Source organism: Dromaius novaehollandiae, chromosome 6, assembly GCF_036370855.1.
Source record: "Dromaius novaehollandiae isolate bDroNov1 chromosome 6, bDroNov1.hap1, whole genome shotgun sequence".
NCBI lineage: Eukaryota > Metazoa > Chordata > Aves > Casuariiformes > Dromaiidae > Dromaius > Dromaius novaehollandiae.
This window is the reverse complement of record NC_088103.1, coordinates 41,845,627-41,866,702: the sequence shown is the minus strand read 5'-3', so window position 1 is coordinate 41,866,702 and position 21,076 is coordinate 41,845,627. Positions and strand designations below refer to the sequence as shown.

At 36.5% G+C, this 21,076-nt stretch overlaps 1 protein-coding gene across 2 annotated transcripts in view; it reads left to right on the top strand.

The window, feature by feature from the left end:
• The window catches only part of CACUL1 (CDK2 associated cullin domain 1), a 46,574-nt gene extending 26,007 nt beyond the window's left edge, over positions 1-20,567 (top strand). The window contains exons 5-9 of one of the 2 annotated variants that reach the window (XM_026108170.2): positions 1,010-1,112; positions 9,642-9,731; positions 14,503-14,641; positions 15,776-15,819; positions 17,455-20,567. In XM_026108170.2, coding sequence (XP_025963955.2) covers positions 1,010-1,112; positions 9,642-9,731; positions 14,503-14,641; positions 15,776-15,819; positions 17,455-17,495 — 417 coding nt within the window. In that variant the 3' untranslated portion in view covers positions 17,496-20,567. The remainder of the gene's footprint in view (positions 1-1,009; positions 1,113-9,641; positions 9,732-14,502; positions 14,642-15,775; positions 15,820-17,454) is intronic. The other variant, XM_064514287.1, reaches the window with a different exon arrangement.
• Positions 20,568-21,076: the final 509 nt, after the last annotated feature.

Genomic DNA, 21,076 nt, shown 5'->3' with positions numbered 1-21,076 from the left:
GAGGGTTAAAGGCCTCAGTGCTTCAGAATGTGGACAAAAAACTTGATTTAAATTGTGAGAAACGTTTCTCCCTTAAACTACCCTTTACCACCAATAAATCTTTCCCAAATAATCAAAAATAATGTACTGGAACACTTAAGTTGATCTTCTGTTACTATGTCTAGTTAACTCTTTATTATATATCTTGTCCAGATGAAGTCGGTATGTCTGTTTGCATACTAGGATTGTAAAGAGAGCAGATTTGTCCTGAAACAGCTATTTATTTCAGTATCTAAAACCCACCAATGAATGAAATGTAGACAGGAAATCTTGCTATTTATTGCAGGCTTGGAATTGAGGAATAACACCAAATATTATATTAGGTTTAAAACTCCTCAAGGAACCCACCAATAGAATTTCCTCTGAGGGGTGAAGAAAAGAATTTATTATTAATGCCAAATGGGTCAAGGTAATACAATTCTAAAAATTTTAACATAGTTCAGTTTTTTATAACTTTGTATATATCACTTATTCCTGCAGTTGTTTTAATTCATTTTGACTCTTGATCCTCTGAGATTATCAATGAAGCACAAAAGCAGCTAACTCTACTGATGATTTATTATTGTAATATACCTGTTTTAATGGCTTAATCATTTTTAGACACTAGTAAAATGCTTATTTTGTTATAAACATGATGTCCAGCCCTATTTTGGTATTATAGTGTTTGTAAAGTTCTAAAAAGAAGTGTATTCCCACAGGCCTTTTAGGCATATTTCCTTATTTTTAACTCAAAGTATATAAGTAGTTTCATTACTGCGAATAACAACACGTGCATTCATAATTATAAATACATGTTTTTATTGCATATAGCAAGTCTGAGCAACATAAATGCAGTTATGAAGTAAGCACTTTACATGGTCAAATAACTTATGTTTTTAAAAAATTGAACTGTTTTTACTCAGGGGATAGTAAATTTACTTAATTTACTGTTACGAAAACCAAATGTAAAAGCTGTTGTCTCTCTTTTCAGAATAAATTTTACATAGAAACCAAGCTTAACAGAGACTTAAAAGATGACCTTATAAAGCTGTTTACGGACCATGTTGCAGAAAAGCACATTTACAACCTAATGCGTAAGTAAACTTACTGAATTTTTCTTAAAATAGGAGTCTGGAAAATGCAGTTTTTTCAGGTATTGTAGAAACCCACAGTAAATAGAGAGGAAATGGCAAATGGCTAGTGGACTTAAATACAAATTCCTTTACAAGGCATATGGAGGAAGGCTGTGTTTTTTTTTCTGTTTTGCTTTGAGTTACTGGTTAAAAAAAAAAAAAAAAAAAAAAAAAAAAAAAAAGTAGTATTTTAAAGTTGAGCCTTTGTTACAACATTTGCAGTTTCTTTTATTCCATGTGAAAGAGTGTGGCACACTTTAGCTGGGTGGGGGGCTTTTTTTTTAGCATGATTTTGTATGAAGTCATAGTTGCCCAAGTATGTTGGAGAAGCAGTGTATGTTTTTGCTTTAAACCTCATGATTTTGAAATATCATGATTTTGACCTAACTAACATTTTATTGTGCCATTGCTTATGCTTTCATTTTTCTAATTTCATTATCAAAATATTAATGGGTGTCATCAAGAATGTGGCATGGTCAAAGAATTATGATACAGGATATTGTCATGATGTGCTATAGAACTCCCAGCTAGTTAGTGAACTGCATAATGCTGACAGCCCTTTCTCTATAAAGCTAAAGGAGTAATGCAAATAGAATATGCTTAAAGTGATATGCTTTCCTGTAAGCATTCCTGCAGTTAACTCCATGTGGGGAACCTCTGTGCTTGCCTGCAACCCTTCTGACATCAGTGTGTGTTGTGGTAGGCATAGGGATTTTGGTACTGGCAGAGTAACTCTTTGAGAGAACAAATAGCAAAGGCTGAGGTAATCAGTCTTGGAGTTTGAACTTGGAGAATGTTTGCACTAATGATGGGCAATTTATCAACACCTCGGCAATACTGCAATTCTAGGTGCTGTGTGCAATATGATGGTTCTTCAGCACTACATGGAGTTCATTATCTAGCCTTGTGCCCTACTGTGGTGTATCATCTGGCCCTGCTGTGTCTCTGTTTTCATCCATCTTGCCCATATCTCTTCTCTGAAGCAGTTGCTATCTGTATGTTAAACAGAGATCAAGTTAGGGTGATTGGAGTCAAGTGGTATTTCTCTTTTCTTTCTGTTTAGGTAGTAATGCTCTTTTCTCTTCAGTGAAAGGCTGTGGGGAAAGCAGCCTTGTGTGTTTGGGTCACTGAACCTGGGCATCCTGGGAGAGGAATGGGTGAACAAGATGAATATCACAGGGTTAGGGCATCTGGAGCTCTGGAATGATGGGAGATGGTGATTTCTAATGCCAACTTGTTTCTAACATCTGGAAGAATCTCTTAAGAACAGCTTTTAGCCTTGTAGCAGATCAGGTCACCAAGGAAATAGCAGGAGAATGAGAAATGTCAGCCCACGGACCTGATGTTTTACTTTGTGCTAAAGAGGTTTAAGAATGTCATGAAATGTGGTAATGTGATTTGTTTGAAGCTGTTGCAACTATTATCATGGAAAATTCAACTAACATTGCCTATCACAAGGCCTCATTTTAATTGTATGCGCATGTTCCAGGCAGTGAAAAAGTGTGCATTAATGAGAAAACAAAGGTCTTGTAACACGTGCAGTCAAATGTTTAGGATATAAGTATCTTCAGATACTTGCTATATAATTCATTTTCTGTGACTTGTAATTATGATAATCAAATAGAAGTTATGTTGTAATGAAAAGTACTGTGCAGCAAGAACAAAAAATTCTGGTATCTCCTACTTTTCCCTGCCTAGTAGTAGTTGCAGAAATCAAATTAAAAGAAGAAAACATTGAAAAAATAAAGCTGCCACCTGCTTTGTTGCTATATATGGTGAGCACTGTTAACCTTTGGATTTCATTTCAGTCTTACTTTTACCTTGTTAAAAATAAGTTGTTTAGCATTTGCTTTACTCTGAAGACATTTATGAACTATTAACTGCGATCTGACTTTGTTAGATCTTGGATCATAATGCCTTTAAAATGAGTAGGAGTATGCCTAAATACATGTCTAAACTTTCTAACTAGGAAATTCAGTTATTTACTGGGAAATAATTGAAGATGCATGGCATGTGATGTAGTACTGCGGAAGTACTGGAAAAGTTGTAGTTTGTATTATTTTTCTGCCTTTCTCATGTGTTCTTTTAGCTTACTGAAATTCATACCGGAATAGATGTGAATTTATTAATTTCATTTTCAGAAGTGTAAGGGCTATAGGAAAACAGGAGATATGTCAGTGTGTGTTTATGCCTTTACTTATGGGCATAGTTTTCCACTATGTGTGATACTATTTGCTGATACTTGAATGTAGATTTGGTTCAGCAGAAAAGTGTTAGTGTATTATGAGGATAAAGATTAAGGCTATGAGTACGAGTACATGTGCTTAGGAAATTAGTCACTGAATTTTTAGTTTATATAGAAAAATGGAATTCTTGGATATTTCGTAGAGATGCTGCAGCTGCCACTTCAACATGAAGAAGCATGCCTTCCCCTCCATATGTTAGGAAAAAAAAATGAGTTTAATCAGTCTGAGATCTAGACTTAGAGGAAAAGAATAACATCTATTTTTGCTCTTGAAATTTGTTAGTATGTTTTTCATACACAAGGATTTTTGTTTGTAGAATCTTGTCATTCTATCAAAGCCTGGAAGCTGGCATTTCTATTCAAAGTTGTATTCAGGAAGGACTATAAGTATATTTTGAGTTCTCTTGATTTTTAAGTGGAGTAGGAGCATTTCCTTAAAAAAACAACCAATCAAAAGAAAATTATCATGTCAGAAAGGGAAAGCGAAGCAGAGATTTCTTAGTGTTCGATTCTTGCTCAAAATCCCACTGGTTAAACAGGCCCCAGTCCTTGTGCTGGGTAGTTAAAGGTAGGAAGATGCAAAATGAACAAAGATTTTTGTGGGAGAATTTGTCTGAACACGTAGTTGCAGAACGAAAATGGAGAGCACCTGTGATCAAGGCCGAGAATTCATTATTTGCAGAAGTATTGCATAAGTGAACTTCACTTGGACAAACTTTTTGTGCAAATACTGGTTCTGTTTTTGGACAGAGGAAATAAAAAATGGCTGATAATATCTAGAGCACTTCTGAGCTCTTAAATACCATTAAAAATTATATAGTGCACAGATGCATGAAGACAGTTGTGTTTATATGAAATACTTGCACAATCACACATGGGTAGGGGAGAATGCTGTCTTTGTTCCTGCTAGAGTCCTGCACGAGACTACTGCAAAAAATAAAATTTACAAAATACAGGTTTTCTGTACTTGTGCAGTCACTGTCTTTTCTGGTAGGATAGACCTGGGTTTCCTCACCTGTAATCTCAGTGCCATGGAAACATACTGCCTGTTCTTTTTTGTGTCTAGAAGAATGTTAATTTTTATGAACTTTAAGTGTCATCAGTGATGAAAATAAATTAACAGCTCCTGAAACTCATAATCCTTGCTGTTTGCAGTAGGTAAAATTCAGTGGCAGAGTGTGGTTTTTGAGTAACAGGTTTTTTTCTCTTTTTGGAGATCAGCAGCTTGGTGCCCAAAGCAAACTGTCTTTAAAATCCTAATAAATAAATAAATAACAGTGTACAGTTGTTTCTGCATGTGGATAGATCAATTAGTTTCCAGTTACAAGAGTTTGCAATTACCTCTGTTATCTTCCAAGAAACTAAAGAAAGGAAGGTGAGCATTAGGCTGTAACCCTGCTCTGGGAAGTTCTTGCAACATCTCGGTATTGAGAAGCAACAATAACTTAAACTGGTCACAAAGGTGAGGAGAGATTTAGGAGGGAATCTGAGGAAAAAATAGTTCTTCTTATTCTTTGTTTAGAGCAGTAGTATTCTCTCTCTGTTGTGGGTGGGTAGGGACTAGGATGTATCAAAGTGCTTAGTTATGGCACTTCTAACTAGGTGGTAGTCTTAGCATATCATTATGATACTTCAGTCATTTCTGCTTGTGTGTGCTTGCGTGCACTTGTGAGCATTTTTTCTTCCCTTCTGTGTTGGTGGTTTGCATTCGGGAAGTGATTTCTATTCTTGTAAAACATATAAGCCTGTGCTAAGGAACTAAGCTTTGTTTAAGGTATGCACTTATTATAGTTCTATTGTTATTATTGTGCATTTGTGTGTATATCCATTTTTACCATTGTGTAAGTGCTCAAGTTCTGTGGAGGTGTAAGAATGATTACTCTGCAAAGATTAATTCCCATGAGTTCAGTGGAATTGTATAAATATTGGAGTTAAGTACTAAAGCATTCATACATTGGGATTAAGTTTTCTCTCATTAATTTATTTTATTTTGTAGCTTTGTTACACATATCAGTTCTGCTTCTGTTTAGTTTTGTTTAGTTTTATTCTGCCTCGCTCTGCCCTATCTGTGTAAATGCTGCAGGTGGAGCCATCTAGAAGTAGGTAGGAGTCTGCGCGCTTCTCTGTTGTAGTCTCTAATTATTCTAGAGAGACTTGAGTGAAACAGCTAACTAATGCCTTAGTTGTGAAAGTTTTTGGAGTTGCTTTTAGTGTGAATGTTTTACACTTTTTGAAAGTGTGTGGAATAATTATGGTTCTGAGCGCATCTGCCATCTTAAACCGTACTTACATATGATTTATTACAATATCTTATTTTGAAGTTCTACTTGATCACTGCAAAGGAAGAAAAATCTTGTGAGCCTACGTGCAGAAATTTCACTGTTTGCTCAGGAAAAAAAAAATATATCTTTGCCAGTCAAAATGCTCTCCTTTGAAAGGAATTTTAAAAGATAGAAGAATCTTAGAATAGTGAACTCTTAGTTCTTGCAAGTAAATCTTGGCTTATGAACAAGTGAACTTGTAACATATTGTCTGCTCCTCTTGTAATTACTGGAGTTCTTTATCTTGCCTTAAGTACCCTGGTGTAATTACGAAGTAGCTTGAACCTTCATTGAGGGATGATCTCTTACAGTATTACTGTGGAGTAATAAAATACACTTGGTTACTGCAGAGTACCCAGAGTGCTGCAGGTTCCTACCTGAGTGACTGCAGTAGGGTTCATCCACTGTCCCTCCAGTGTCCTGAGGCGATTATGGGTATTGTGTCTTACCTCAGTTTAGCAATATTTTAAAGCATCTTACAGCTTTCTGCACTCAAAGCATTTCATTGTGGGAACCCACACTCCTCTTCTTTGATTCATGGGTTATTTTCAAGGCTATTTGCAGGTTAATTAAATCTTTTACATATTGGTTACTTGTGAAGTAAAATTGCATTTTACAGACTAAACATTGTGGAGGTGGTCAGATAGTATCAGGTCTATCATTACCTGTTGTTCACCTGAGATTTGGTTTTATTTCGCCTCACCCTGCCCTATCTGTGTAAATGCTGCAGGCAGAGCTGTCTGAAAGTAGGTAGAAGGAGTCTGTGTAGCCTCTCTGTTGTAGACTCAATAATTATTCTAAAAAAGCAAGCCTAAACCTTATGAATTGCAGGTCTTTTGTAAATGTAAGATTGTGAAACAGCAACATAGCTAACTTCTGCATGTCTGACACAGCTGTTCCTGCTCTTATTCTTTCTAAGCTTTCAAATGATGCTGTGTTTAAAAAGTAATATTGGATTGAAAGTTTGGGTAGGAAGTGGTTAGGTTTCATTGCAAAGCTCAAGATGAATTTGTGAATGAGTTTTACATCTGTTGTGTATTTATATCTTTGTCTATAAAACTGACTTGAGATTCTCAGATCCAGAGAGATTTGGAGTCCTGTTCATTCTTATGAAAATCCTTCTGAAAATGCATCTCTCACAGCATCCTTCAGATATTGACATCTAGCTTTTAGAAAAAGTGTAGGCTGGATTAGAGTTTGTACTGTAGGGTTTAATGAATGAAATATTCCCTATCTTGTTGATACATGCCATTATTTTGTTATATTACTGTGTAATATAGTACTATCATGTTTGTATGCATGACTGTAAACCAGCAGTGAGTGATTTACACTTGCATTGTAGCACGTGGTGTAAGCTGTTTGCCAAAATCAAGGAAGTGTTGACATGTCACGCTGCAATAGAGAGTGATGAAGAAGATACTTCTGTACTAAGAGGATTGATCTCCAGGTGAATTCTTTCACTGATCTTGTTCATGAAATCGGTTTCTACAGGGGATATGGTCAGCATCTAGAATAAAAACAAATTGCTGATCACTTTACTTGCTTCCTATCACAAATACATCTGGTCACAGGTGACCTGATAGGATCATAGTGAAATTGGTATTTTATAGGTGAAAATTAGCTTCAGAAGAAACCCGTGAGAAATAGTGAATGTTTATAGTAGTGAATTATCCTTGATTACCATATTAAACTATTACTTGTGCAAATAATTCTGCCATCCAGCAGCACTTCAGACATATTAAGTGACTGCTTTTGGGGGTGTGTGTGTGGGGGGGTGTGTGTGGGTGTGTACAGGTTGCAGTGGTGGCTTTCACCAGCTGGAAGAGAAGAGGAAAGGGTGGAACATCTTGCACACCTGGTATGTCTCCAGTACATGAGACATATCTGAGAGGAATGAAATGGGGAGACAGTCTGATGGACTCTTGGAAACCCTTCTCTTTGATCCATAGGTACCATAAAATACAACTTTCATTCGTCTCTGCCACCTACTTGTTCTGTGTTATTTTTCAAAAAAATAATTGTAGGATGATGGTATATGTGAAGATGTGGTCAAGGTACGGGCATATTATTTCAGATTTCATCTGAAATGGATGGAATATGTCTGGCCTGAAGCTTCTCACTTATGCAGAGGATGTGAATGGCTACATACATTCTAGTTATGTAACTGCAGAGTAGCTTGCTTTAAAGCTTTGGGTTTGTCCCCAAAGCAGCTCTGAGTGGCTTTTTCTCCCACAGTATGTTGTGTCCATGTACAAGTATATGAAATAGCTTCTGAAATATTTTTAAATTGCTCTTGCTGGTTATAACCTAGACATTATGGGAGAGTACAGTTCTCAATTTACCAGTAATAAACTCAAGTAGCTATGTTAATGCAATTGTTTCTTGAACACTTAAATTTTAACAAATGTTAAGTGATTTTTAGCTCCAGATTTTGAGCTCCGTATTACTGCTTAGACTTACTCTGTTTTAAATAAGTTGTTATATGTATGTAGCATGAGCATAATAGAACATATTAGAGCACAATAGAAAATATGAAGAACAAATTTACAGTTTTCTGTCCATTATACAAATCTGTCAGTGAGACTTGTATTGAAGTATTTGTAGTCTAGTTAAAAAGTTGTGTAGTATATGGATTGTGTATGACTGTCTATATATCTACCTTATAAAGCCTTATCCCCTTTTTAGTTTTACAATTTGTAACTTTCTTGGCTGCTAGGAAGCTGTTTCAAGAATAGTGTTTAGGGAGGAGACTATAAATGCGTCATCACAAAACAAATCACAGGCCCTCATCATCTCAAGGCTTCAGCTGTGGACAGACCAAGCCCTTTTAAGATGAAGTTATTTGTAAAGTAAATTCATCTATAACAGTTAAATGTAACTGCTTTGGTAACTTGGATCAAGAGGTTAGAGAAAAATATTTCCTTAGTCAGTCTGCCTGTTTTGTGAGCCACTTTACACAGTTTCAAGGTAATAGCAATTTTTTTTCCTTTTTATGGTAAGTTCCATAGTGGCAGGTGCTAAAGATAGAACTGGTGAAGCTCTGGAATTAAAAAACAGAGTTTCCACACTGCAAAGCGGAAGAGATATGCATTTTAGGTGGGATGGTAACAGTCATTTCTCCTTTATGTAGTGGCTTGTATAATGCACAAATCCTTTGTAGAAACATAAAAACTGAGAAGCAGCAGTTAGTATAACTTTACTCATTTCTTTTTATCTGTCTATTTTTTAATTCATATATATGCCCAAACCTCAAACTAAATTCAAGCCAGGCTAAAGGCTCGGATATCATAATATAAACAATCTGCTACTACTAACAGGTTTTTCCACAAGAGACAGATGCCATTATTGATATGTTTACTACAAATGATACAAAGAATGAAATAGAAATGTTCATTCTTGTTTGAAGAACAAACAATTTTTTCTTATTTGATTTCATATCTGTTTTCATACTTGTACTTCATTCACAGACTTTCAATCCAGCCTCAGTTTTATGGAAAAGATGTTAAATACCATAATGCAAGGATTTGTGGGCCTGGTGGCGTTTACCACAGCAGTGTTCGTAGTGTGAGAGTGCTTCTAAAAATAAATTGTTTACTTCAGTTCTGTATCTGAACACTTAAAAAGCTATTGCTTGCTTGTTCTTTTTTTTTTCCTTACGGCTTCAGACACATAGCTGAAAAGGGATGAAAATAACTTATTTTACATTTTCATCGTACATAATTTGAATAGGATACTCTTACATAAGGTTATCTTTTATTACTCTTAAATTAAGTTGTCAGTCAGACACCTGACTGTTTCCCTTGTGATAACATCAGATAACAGAAAAAGTAGAAGTGTGTTTCTTCTACACAAAACTACCTGTGTAAGAGCCTGTATTTTTGATTAAGATGATGGCTAACTATGTGTCTCTTAATTTTATTTCAGCTTTACTTTTGGAAGCTCAGTCAACACCGTTTCAAATAACTCCTTCAACCATGGCAAATATTGTGAAAGGCCTGTATACACTAAGACCAGGTAAAAGAAAAATCTCTTTAGGAGCAGCTCATACTGTGGTTCTGAGATGTTTGCCTAAATATGTAGTCACTATGTAATGCATATTTAAAAAAAAAAAAAAAATCCTGTCCATCATAATGCTTAGCTGTACTGTGTAAAGGCCCTGGCTCTGCTTAGTGCCCATCTCTGTGACCTGCACAAGGTGGAATGATAACCACGTGGATATCAAATTCATTCTAAAAAAAAGTTCCTCTGCTCTGAAGGCAACAGGGAAACATAGTTCTTGTGCTCCATAGAAATAAGAAAAGAAGGCTGTTTAGTGAGTCAGTCATGGCAGAAATTTAGAAGCGGAACTAATGAAATGGTGAGAGTTCTGTTGCGAGTAGACCTTCAAAAGGCCTGATCTTTGACATGAAATAAATGACTGTTTCTTCTATGAAACCCTGATTTGTTTGGGTATTATTTCATGGAAGAGCTTAGCTTAACTACTGGATACATCACAGGCAACTTGTTCAACAATAATTGTATTGACAGGAAGCCTGTCATGTAGTATTTTTTATCAATGTGATAAACACATTTTTTGTACTGAAAACTTTGATGCTGTGAGGTTTGGAGGCTTGAGTAGAGCTCTAGCCTATATTAGAAAAGAGTTTAGCAGTTCAGGAAGTGTTTAAAATACCCACAAATAAATGATGCCTGAAGTTTGCTGTGAACTTGATTTTTGTGCTTAAATGGCAGTTCAGCTTGTGATAATAAGATGTATAATTTTAACAATACTAAAATTAAATTTCTTATGCTCCAAGGATCTGTTGCAGTTCCTGCTGTAAATCTCTATCAGCTGTATCATTCTTTGAGAACTGAAAGGAAATGATTTGGCCGTTTTGTGAAGTTTCAGAATCAAAATGTTTGTCTATTATTTTTCTATATTAAAAAAAAAAATCCTAAATGAGCAAATTGGGCCTGCTTCCCTCCCTCTCGCCACCTCTTTTTCTTAATACTACTACCATCTTTCAGTTACCTTGGTATAACTGAGAGAAGGATTGTGCCCCAGCTGTAATCTGTTTTTTCCTTTGCAATCCCAATTAAAGAAATAAAAATGAGGATGAGAAAACTTTAGGAAAAAAAACCAAACTTTTTTTGTAGTGTAATATTCAGCATGTATACTAGCTAGGAATGTTGTGGACTGTCCACTTACAAAACATGTAGGTAAATCTCTTTTAGTAGATAAGCTTTATTTTCATACAACAGTAAAATTAACATCCCCCTCATCACTTTAAAAATGAAATGAATATCACTTAAACTGTTCAATACCGAGGAAAGGGAGAGTATATACATAAGTATAAAAGTGTGGTTTCTTTTGAAAGCAGTTCAGTGTAGTTTTGTGGTACCGCACAAGTCCCTTATAATTGATGGACCTGTGACTTCCTTATTGTCTACTTCAGGTGATCCCCGTCTTGCTGTTTACTTAACAGGTAGATGTTAGTTTGGGTTGGCGTTGCTGATCTGATCGGATCTTGAGTAGTTGTCCTAAGTCTGTAAGATCTTTAAGTGTAAAGGTCATTCCTAAACTTGTGAAATCTGCTTTCCATGGCTTAGTAGGAAGACCCAGCGGACTGATTTCTGTCCAGTTTAAGCTTTTGCTTACACAGGTACAGGTTTGCTTTTAATTACCTGCTCTTCAAACTTTTCAGCCTCTTGAGGTGCTAAGTTTATTAATTTCTATGGCTGGATTTTTTTTTAAAGCAGAGTGCTAAACAACACATGAACCAGTTTGCTGCAATTCAAAGTGATGGGATTTCATGTTTCTAACGCAACACACTTACATGTTGTAAGTCATGCCTTAGGAAAACGGAAGGCTTCTAAAATACTACTTGTTTCTTTTTCCACTTGTCTTCTGAATCTAAAGGTTTAATTTTGGAATGTCTTTCTTTATAACTTTGAGAATTAGTAATTTAGATTAAAAACCACTTTGTATAAATGCAAGTTCTGGGCTTTAGGTGCAAATGCCCAAACACTGCCAACAAGATTTTCAATTAAATCAGGAGTTAGTGTTGCCTATCCTGAACATGTCGTCTTTTTAAATGCTTCAGTCCAATATTTGGCACCAGGATTGGAGTTCATATTTTGCTAGACAAATTTTATCTTCTGTGTAATGTTTTTGAATGCTGTATGCAAAATAAGCACCCAGGTAAGTGTAAGAGCAAGTTTGATTTATGTGCAGGTGATAATTAGGGTTTATAGACCAATCTGAGTGCCAACCTGTGAAGAATAGCTGACTTTTTGGAATAAAGCAGAATGTCTTTGAATAGAGTTAAGGAAAGACTATTAAAGCAGAGTATAACAGTTCAATGTATTATATGCATCATTTCTCGGACAGCTTTTACTTTTTTAAAAAAATTTTAAATAAAGTTTAATCTCTCAGCAAAATTGATGATTATTGGTTGAAGGCGGGGGGAAAGGAAAGAAAATAAGGAACTTTAACGTCATTCAAACAAAGGGAGCACGGAAAACATTTGTTATAAAAGGGTGTTCTTTAGTGCTGGTCCTTGAGAATTAATTCTAAAACAATTAGAGCAAGAGTTTGTCTAAGGTAGGGGTTCTCAGACTTTTGGAGTACCTCTTCCTTACTCCTCGCTCTTTTCCCCGGGGTGTGTATGCTGTGCTGCATTTCTTGTTCAGTGGGGCATGTTCCTTTGTATGTATCATGGAGATAGGGGACTAAATGGGGAACCATAGAAGTGAAGCAGAAAATCTGGCCACTGGGACATGTCTGGGGGATTGGAGCAGCACTGGGAAGCCTCTGCTTAGACAACATAGCAAAAGGAGAAGCTGTGCTGATGCTGCTGGTGGCCATAGGCTTTCTCTTCTGTTCTCTGCATCGCATTCCCAGAGCATTCCTAAGCCCAGCTGCAATACCCATGCCTCTGATGCATTCCATCCTCCTGGCAGTATGCCCTGTTCTCTCCAGTGACACCCTACTAATACTTCCTTCAAGGGCACTTGAGAAGCATGAGTCTAGGAGACTATAGAGCAATCTTAGAGGTGGGAAGATATTGAGTGACTTTTTTCCACACAATCTATGGTGTTGTTGCATTGGGAACACAGAAGCCTTAGCTTCAAGAACAGCATCTGTCTCAAAAACTTGTATAGCACATTGTGGCAGAAAGAGTAACAGGACTAACTGGTGAGGAGCAAGAAGGGTAATAGGAATGGAGAATTTTGCCACTCTTAAAAATGTTCTGCCTGTCAGTTGAACTCAGGGAGCCCAAAGCAACTCTCCTCACAGGCTCATAGAAATGTGCGAATGATCTCTTTAGGAACTGTCCTCTCATTTTTATTTCCCTTTAGGAATACAGCTATTAGAGGATTTCTTTATTGGAGCATTTGGCTGCAGTTTAAAACTTTTTTTTATTGATAACAAACTTGTAAAGTACTAACCTGACTCATAAGTTCTCATTGGCTAAGGAGTAAATCCTCCAGGACTGTCTGACCTCTTTAATGCTGGAGAGTGGACTCCGGTTATGACATGTCTCAGCAGAATGCTCTCTGGGAGTTCTATACCTTCTCTTAGAAGCATGTGATATCAGCTTTGTTAATATGTTTACTGGTCAAAGTAGAGATTATTGAAGCTTGGTTTATTTCAACCAGTAACCATGCCCTGGAATTAGATTAAAAACTTGCCATGTGCCTTAGTGAACATACTTAAAATCATCCCTTTTTTCCATGTGGAGAGAAGGTTTAAGATAACTGTTACAACCTCTAAAAAAAAAAAAACCTGAATTTAAAAATAATTGAGTATTCGTTCTTTTCAGCTTCTTACACAATTGCTATAAACCCAATTCTCGGCCTTCATTCAATCTTCTCTGGGTCTTTTATTGTCAGCCTAGAAGTTTTAAGGTAATCTGTCTTGCTCTGTGAGTAACATTCAGTGTAGTGAAATTAGATCCTATCTGTTATCCTGAAGCTGACCTCCTATACTTTAAAATTATCTGAACATTAAAAAGTGTTCATTGTCTAGGAGCTTTGGTAAATCTTTAGTAGAAAGAATTGCATCAATTCATTTGAAATGAGAGAAAGAGAACCAGGGTTGTGTGGTGAATATAGCTGTGCTTTCTAGAAGTAGGACTTGGGAAGAGATGTGTGAATTCTGACTCTACTTCCCTGAGTAAACTGTTTCAAATGATCTGATTGTCAAGGTGTATTTGCTGAGCGGTTGTGCCTATGCTTGGGATTGTTTAGCTTTGTAATGTCATAATTGAGGTTATCTGCAGGGGTTTGTTGTGAGGCACAGCAAGAAATGAATTTCACCTTGATGACAAGGAGGACAATAAAAAAAAAAAATCTTAATCCAGATGTAAACATCTGATTTTAACAGTCTGAACATTTGTTCTGCTTTTAAGACTTGGGTTCTGAGGTCTAGGTGTCTAGGGGGATGTTGAGAATGGTGCCTAGATTCTTTGCACTTTAACCTTAACATATTTATGTTGGTTTAAAAGGTGTGGATAATTACTGTTAATAGCTAATAACATTTAATATTTTGCTATGCTGTGGCAAATGACTACAAAAGTGAAAGACGCCAAAGAATGCATCTTTAGTACCAATGATGATGCCCACTTTTGGTGGAAAAGCTGTTGAATAAATGTACATGTGATTTTTGCCTGATATATGTAATTCAGGATCCTAAAAATTATTTAAAATAGACCAAAGGTACTAATTCTTTTCAGAATATAAAATTTTTACAAAAAATCTCTTCCACATGTTTTATTTATTGTTATTTTCTCTCTTCTTACAGAATGGGTACAGTTGGCACCAGCTTTATTTTCAAAATTCATCCCAAACATTCTACCCCCTGCTGTGGAATCTGAGCTTCAGGAATATGCTGCTCAAGACCAGAAACTTCAAAGAGACCTTATGCAGAATGGATTTACTAGGTAATAATTATTAGCCTTCAACAGCAGTTATCCCAGACGATGTTGAAACTGTAAAAATGTATGTACCTAAAAATATTAAGAAATATTCTGAGTTAATCAAGACTATTCAAAACTCAGTATCTGAAATGTGCTATTTCCCCTACAAACTCGGCAGACGGTAATAAGAGGTAGAAAATCAGCAATTTTAAAATATTTTCATGAAACCGATCACTTGCAGTTCACGCCTCCTTGTTTTGATTGAACTTTTAATGCATGATCATTCTTTCAGCCTTGTACCTAGGCCATTTATTTTCTATAAACTGATAGTTTGATAATTTTTTTAATAATGTTTCCGAAAATGTCAGTTGATTGCTTCTCCCTATCCCCAGAGCTATTTATAACAGTGCAGTCAATTGTACTGTTTTTATTATTTTTAGTATTTATTTTAAATGGGCATTTCTTTTCTGACTGAGTCTTGAATTGGAAAAAAATGAGCAAAGAGTAAAAGACACAGCAGAAAATGTTCTTCAGCTATACTGTTGTTTGCGCAGGACTGTGCCTGTTGCTGAACTGTCTAGGCAGAAGCACAGCACTTTTGCCACAACACTGTACCACTTTTGCAGTAGCCTGGTAAACCAAGATCAGGCTGGGGAGACTAACGTGCTCTGTTCCTGCTCTACCTATTTCTGCATGAAAAGAAAATCTTCATCTTAACTGTCACCAATGGAACAGTGAGAATTGGGTCCCGTAGTTTAAGCACTCACTTGACATTGGTATGGTAAATGTTAAAACTACTGCTGGCTTTCATGCTCTAGTTTCACCTAAAGGTAATCTCTCTCTCTCTCGCTCGCGTTCTCTCGCTCTCTCCAAAGCCCGGTAAATGAGTGAGCTTCAAAGTTATGCTACTGACCCAAATGGAAATGCTATTGTAGACCCACCCTTTGTAAAGTAGGAGAGAGAAAACTACTTTTGTTTACTGGCTTTCTGTAGAGAACTTTTTTTTTGGATAGATTTATATGTGAAATAAGACATTGAAAACAAAGCCATAAGAACTTGCGCTGAGAAAAGCAGTGCATTTGGCCTGAGAAGTAAGTTTGAGACAGTTTGAAACCGAGTAGACATACTATAAGTATCTTTCTTCCTGCTGTTCCCTAGGGGTGATCAGTCACGCAAGAGAGCTGGAGAAGAGTTAACTTACAGTAAGTATGAATCTCGTACTCTGATATTTTATCAGCTCTGGTTATAGTTCATGCCAGCAAGCAAGAAGAGAGACTATTTCTGTGTGTGTGTTTCTCTAGAAGGTATTCCTCTTGAACTGTCCTGCTTATTTCCTTTCATGATAGAATAATAGACCTCGTGAGCAGCTTAGAAGTGGTAGTCTTGGCTTTATTTCTTGGCTTTAATGAGGATTTTGATAGTCTTGCCTGACAATTGTGTAAGTGTGTCAAGGAAACATAGGCTCAGCTGTAACTAGATAGATGCAGAACTGTCTGGTGGAGTACTCTCAGAGCAGTAAGCAGAGCTGCTCTGTCAATTTGAGGGATGTCAAATGGTCGCTGTCAGATATGGTTCTGCAAAGGTATAGTAATCAGTATTTATGAACAAATTTGGAGAAGAATAACGTGGGCACACAGTGAATGTGAATTCTAACCCTGCCTTGCAGTGTGCTGTGGTCCCTCGCAGATTGGGCATACAAGTAATGATGGGCCTTTGGGCTTCAGGAGGGTGGACGAGGTGTCAAAGGCTGCATTTCAGCATGCAGCTAGCTGTCTGTTGACATAACTGCTAGCATTTTGAGTCATAATACACGCTTCTTGGGAGCAGAGCCTGGCTGACTCTGCCGGGCTCCCACAGCCACCTTTTAAGGTAGGAAGATATCCTAGCTACTGAGGCTGTGATGTTTCTGCTTCCTTTAAGCATACAGCTGAGGTCTTAAGGAAAGAGTGTAGTTGCCCAAAGTCTCTACCTAGTCTGTATATGTGTACAGGCAATGAAATGATGAGCCAGTCCATCTCTGGTCTAAATTACGCTTTGCTTATTTCTGTATATAGACAGAATAGAAAGTTTAGAGAAGTTGTGCTTTTCAACTTGGAATGGTCAGTTATTCTTTAATACAAAACAACCTGAGCTGAGATACCGAAAGCCGTAATTTGGTTACAAATGTTCAAGAGTCTTGCAGCAGGAAAATTCTCTTCCAATTGTAGGTGAAGTTTGTTGCTTCAGGTATAACTGTGAGGCTCTTCACTTTGTTATTCCCTTAATTCCTCTGATATAAATTGGGGTTGGGTGGGGAATGGGAAGAGACACACAGGGGAGTGATATTTCCATTCCCAATTGGCTGCTGTATTCCAGAGATCCCTAACTGGTGTGCAGTCAGTCAGCAATTCTTGATGGACTGGTCGTATCTTCTATGCTGAGTAAATAGTTTGTACAGGAGAAAATCTAGTCCCATATATTCTAGGTCAGGATTTAGAAATAAGGTCCTGATTGCTTGTCATTAAGTAGCCTTGGGGATTGGGTAATAGTGTCTATTCTGGTGCTGTTATTAATTTCAGTTCACTTTATTGCATTCTTTCTGCCTATTTTCCTATTGTGCTTTAAGCAGGGTATGATCACTTTATGTCCTTCCCAAAAATATCATACAGCATTATGAGCTCTTACTACAATCTGAAATAAATGAATGACTGTTTAACTGGTACATCAGCTTCAGTTTACACTGTTAATGTTTTGCAGGTAATGTTGTTTTTAGGATTGTTGAGAGGGGTGGGGAACAAAGGACGTGGGGTGGAAGTTTAATATGAGAGAATTTCTTCAACTTTTTTATATAATTTCAGATGGCTCATCAGCTTGTGCAAGCTCCAGGGGGTACAGATAGTGAATATACTGGATCAGCTTCTATTCCTAGCCAGAACAGACACTGGAGGAGCACAGGTGGTATCCGGAGCCTCCTTTGGCAACTGCTGATACTCGAGCTCTGACACGAACTATGCCTCGAAGAAGAGTTTTGGACTTTCTTCTTTATATAATAAAATGTCAGTTGCTGCTACAATTGGGATGACTTTGAAAGACGTGATTCCTTGGTCTAGTCTCTCAATAAGTTCTTGTTCTGCGATTTTGTGAGGAACGCACCTTGAAAAACAATCCTTTCAAAGTGGAAATGGGCAGCCGAAATCAGCAGCTTCCAAAAGTGTTAGAATGGAAGAATCTTTTTTGCACTCTTTTCTTAATATTAAGGATGTTCTTAAAACTAGTTAACACATCAGTGTATTAGTTTTTAAACTTCAAGGTATTTTCTGGAGCTTACTTAATAAGAAAGTTTCATTATTTTGCAGTATTTGTTCATTAGTACCAAAATGATGTCACCTTTTAAGAGTTGGTCCCACATAAAAGTATCTTCCGTCAGGGAGTTTTAAATTACAGATTTTCTCTTACTTGTTTTTTTTTTTTTTTTTGTAACTTCCTCTGTTTTAAAATCTGTTTTCCTATATGTTTGTACTCTGTGCCTTCAGCTTGTGCACTTTGCAACTTTATAGACCATATTTTGTTACTGCAAAATATGTTCCCGAGGGAAACCTTCTGAAATGAACAAACATGCTGCAAAGTTGCACTTTTCTCTTACATCAATAGATGAATTTAGGAAGGAAAGATGAAAAGTTGAATTTACCACTGTTGCTAACAGTGACTTGGTAGTTTGTCCCTTTTTGTTTTTCATATATATTGGTTTTTAATGCTGGGACCAACTCTTGTAGAATCCCTCTCATTAACTTTTCATTGGCTTCCATAATTGCAATAGATTGAGATGGGAATTCCAGACTGAATGAAATGCGAAGATATGTTTTATACCATGTTGTATAGAAACAACTGTCATGGCTAAATTTTTTTAGGATGGATTGTGGGGAAAATTCTCCAGTCTCCTAGGTCTACAAAGTGCATCTCCATCAGCACAAAGCAGACTTGCACCTGGTTGTCAGAGGATGATGGTACCTGTCTGAGATCACTTTGTGGCTCCTGTGCCATTTCTCTTGTTTAAAGGATGTGATGGGGGTGTGACAGTAGATGCAGTCAGTGTATCGCTGCATTGAATTGCCGGAGACGCACAACAGAAACAGCAATTTACAAATGTGGCGTAATGCATCCATATGTACCCATCACTCTCCCTGCTTCCAGTCTTGTATGAACTCAGCTGGGATCCAGCTGAGGAGACCTGAGATCCGGTAGATCTGGACCTATGATCTGAATATTAATGATTATAACATAGGTTTTAATCAGTAGTATGGCTGATGCAATTCATTTATGAGGAGAGAAACATACTTGAAAGAGCAGCTTGACTACAGATTTTTTTATTAACTGGTGACTGTGGGTTTACTTTTATCAGCTTTATTTACGAAGAGAAATGAGTTGGTTATGTAAGACCTTTCTGAAGTGAAACAGAAGCTTGTTCAGTTTTGTCTCACACAACTCTTATGGCTGTATTAAAAAACAAAAAACACAAAAAAAACCCTTTATGCTTGCATGAGTTCATTACAAAATGCAGGAAAAAGACAAATAGATGCGGCAGGGACAAAATTTCTTTTTCTTTCTACTCTGTAGCCTGACTTCATGTAAATGAATCTAATTCTGTCAGTTTCACATCAACCACTGAGGCAATGCTTTCAGTTTGGAGGGTGGGAGGAAAAAAGAGGGACGAGAATGAAAAGGATACTGTCATGATTGACAGATTCCAGTCTGGCTTACCTATATATTTCTTTGCATATTTGCAAAGCCTATTTAATTTTGGGGAAGCTTTTCTCTTTTTATATTAAAAATGAATGCTTTAGTGGTTTTTTGTTGGTTTTTTTGTAGAACAATGTCAGCAATCTAATCTTATACCTAATAGTGGAAAACAAAACCACTCTTAGTAGGAGTTTTCAAATGTTCTTAGTGTTTGCTCCAACTTTGTTACCAAGCTACTTCAGTAGAAGCAGAATTAGGCTAAAACTGAGGGGCTTTGAAAATCCAGCTCAACACAATGGAAAAGTTAATGAATGCTAATAGGGAACAAATACTGATTTGGCATCTTCCAGTTTTTTAAATAATTTTTTGGTTTTAAACAAAAATGAAACCTCTGACAGTGTCCTTAGCTTTATAAATTAATCTGTGTGCTGAGATGACAATATTCTTGAGTTAAGAATAGATGTAGTAACCTAATTTGGTTAAAGTTTGTTTACAACTTCATTACAATTCTAGTTCACATAATACAGTATAGAATCTCTGTCAGCTTTATCAAGTTATCACAATTCTTTCTATTTTTAAAATGGTTTTACTGGTCTGAGTTTGTAAATAATGTGTAGGACTTTTGCCACATGTTTGAGGCAAGGGTTTTAACATTCACTTTACACTGCATTATATTTGGACACAAACTTCGAGAACAATAATTTCATCAAAAGGTAAAGCATTCCTGTTAGTGTGGTTCGCTTACCCACTATGAATAGTGCTTGAATGCTTTTCAGTCCTATGTAGCATTTTCACTTGGCCATGAAACATGAGACAACTGTTTGTAAAGCACTGTATTATGTTGTAAATTTGGCATTAAAAATTCTGTATGTTTTGGCATTATTAACATAATGCTGAAATATTGTTTATCTGTCTAAGACTTTATCATTGTGACTGAGCATGAAACAGAATACAGCATAATATACTAAATTATTTTCTCTGTAAACTTGCATTTTGCTTACAGTAAAACTAACAGGCAATTTGAATATTAGTACTGTAGAGCCACGACTACAAACAGCATGGTCCTAACTACGTTATTTAATTTACCCCAATAACCTGTGGTAAATTTGTTGCATCTGTAGCTTACTCTGTTAAGATTAAGCAGTAAACTTGGTTATACAATGAGTGTCCTCTTTATGTTGCATTGATTCTATAGCCAAACTTGCTACATTAAAATATTTTTAGATGAATTTCATTTCTTGCTTTTGAAAGTTGAAATATTTAAACTTATACTGCTGACTACCGTGTTTCTAGGAAATTGTGACTGTGTGGCCAAGGTGATCTTTGATGCAGATGATGAAGGGCATTCCATGTAGATAAGCACTTGACTCTTGTACAGTTGGATCTCCTTGATGCCTTTATGTAGTTTTTGAGGAAGCATGTTTAAATGGATACTTCCGAGGGAGAGTTTTTTGACTCTTGTTGTTTGATAGAAATATGATCAGCCAAATTCATCCCTGTGGCAGAATCACTTTAAACAGAGAAGATGCAGTGCTTAGTATCTATACCCATTTTAATTTTCCTAGATGTGATTGTTTCCCTTTGTACAGGTAAATAAACAAAACCACAGAAGTAGTGTTCTGAGTAATTGAAAAAATGTTTCTCATGTATGCTATGACAAACCCAGTAAAAGGACTGTTCTGTAGAGCTATGGAATAAAAAACAGCTGCTTGGATTTGACTCTTGTCCTCAAAGCAGATCCAG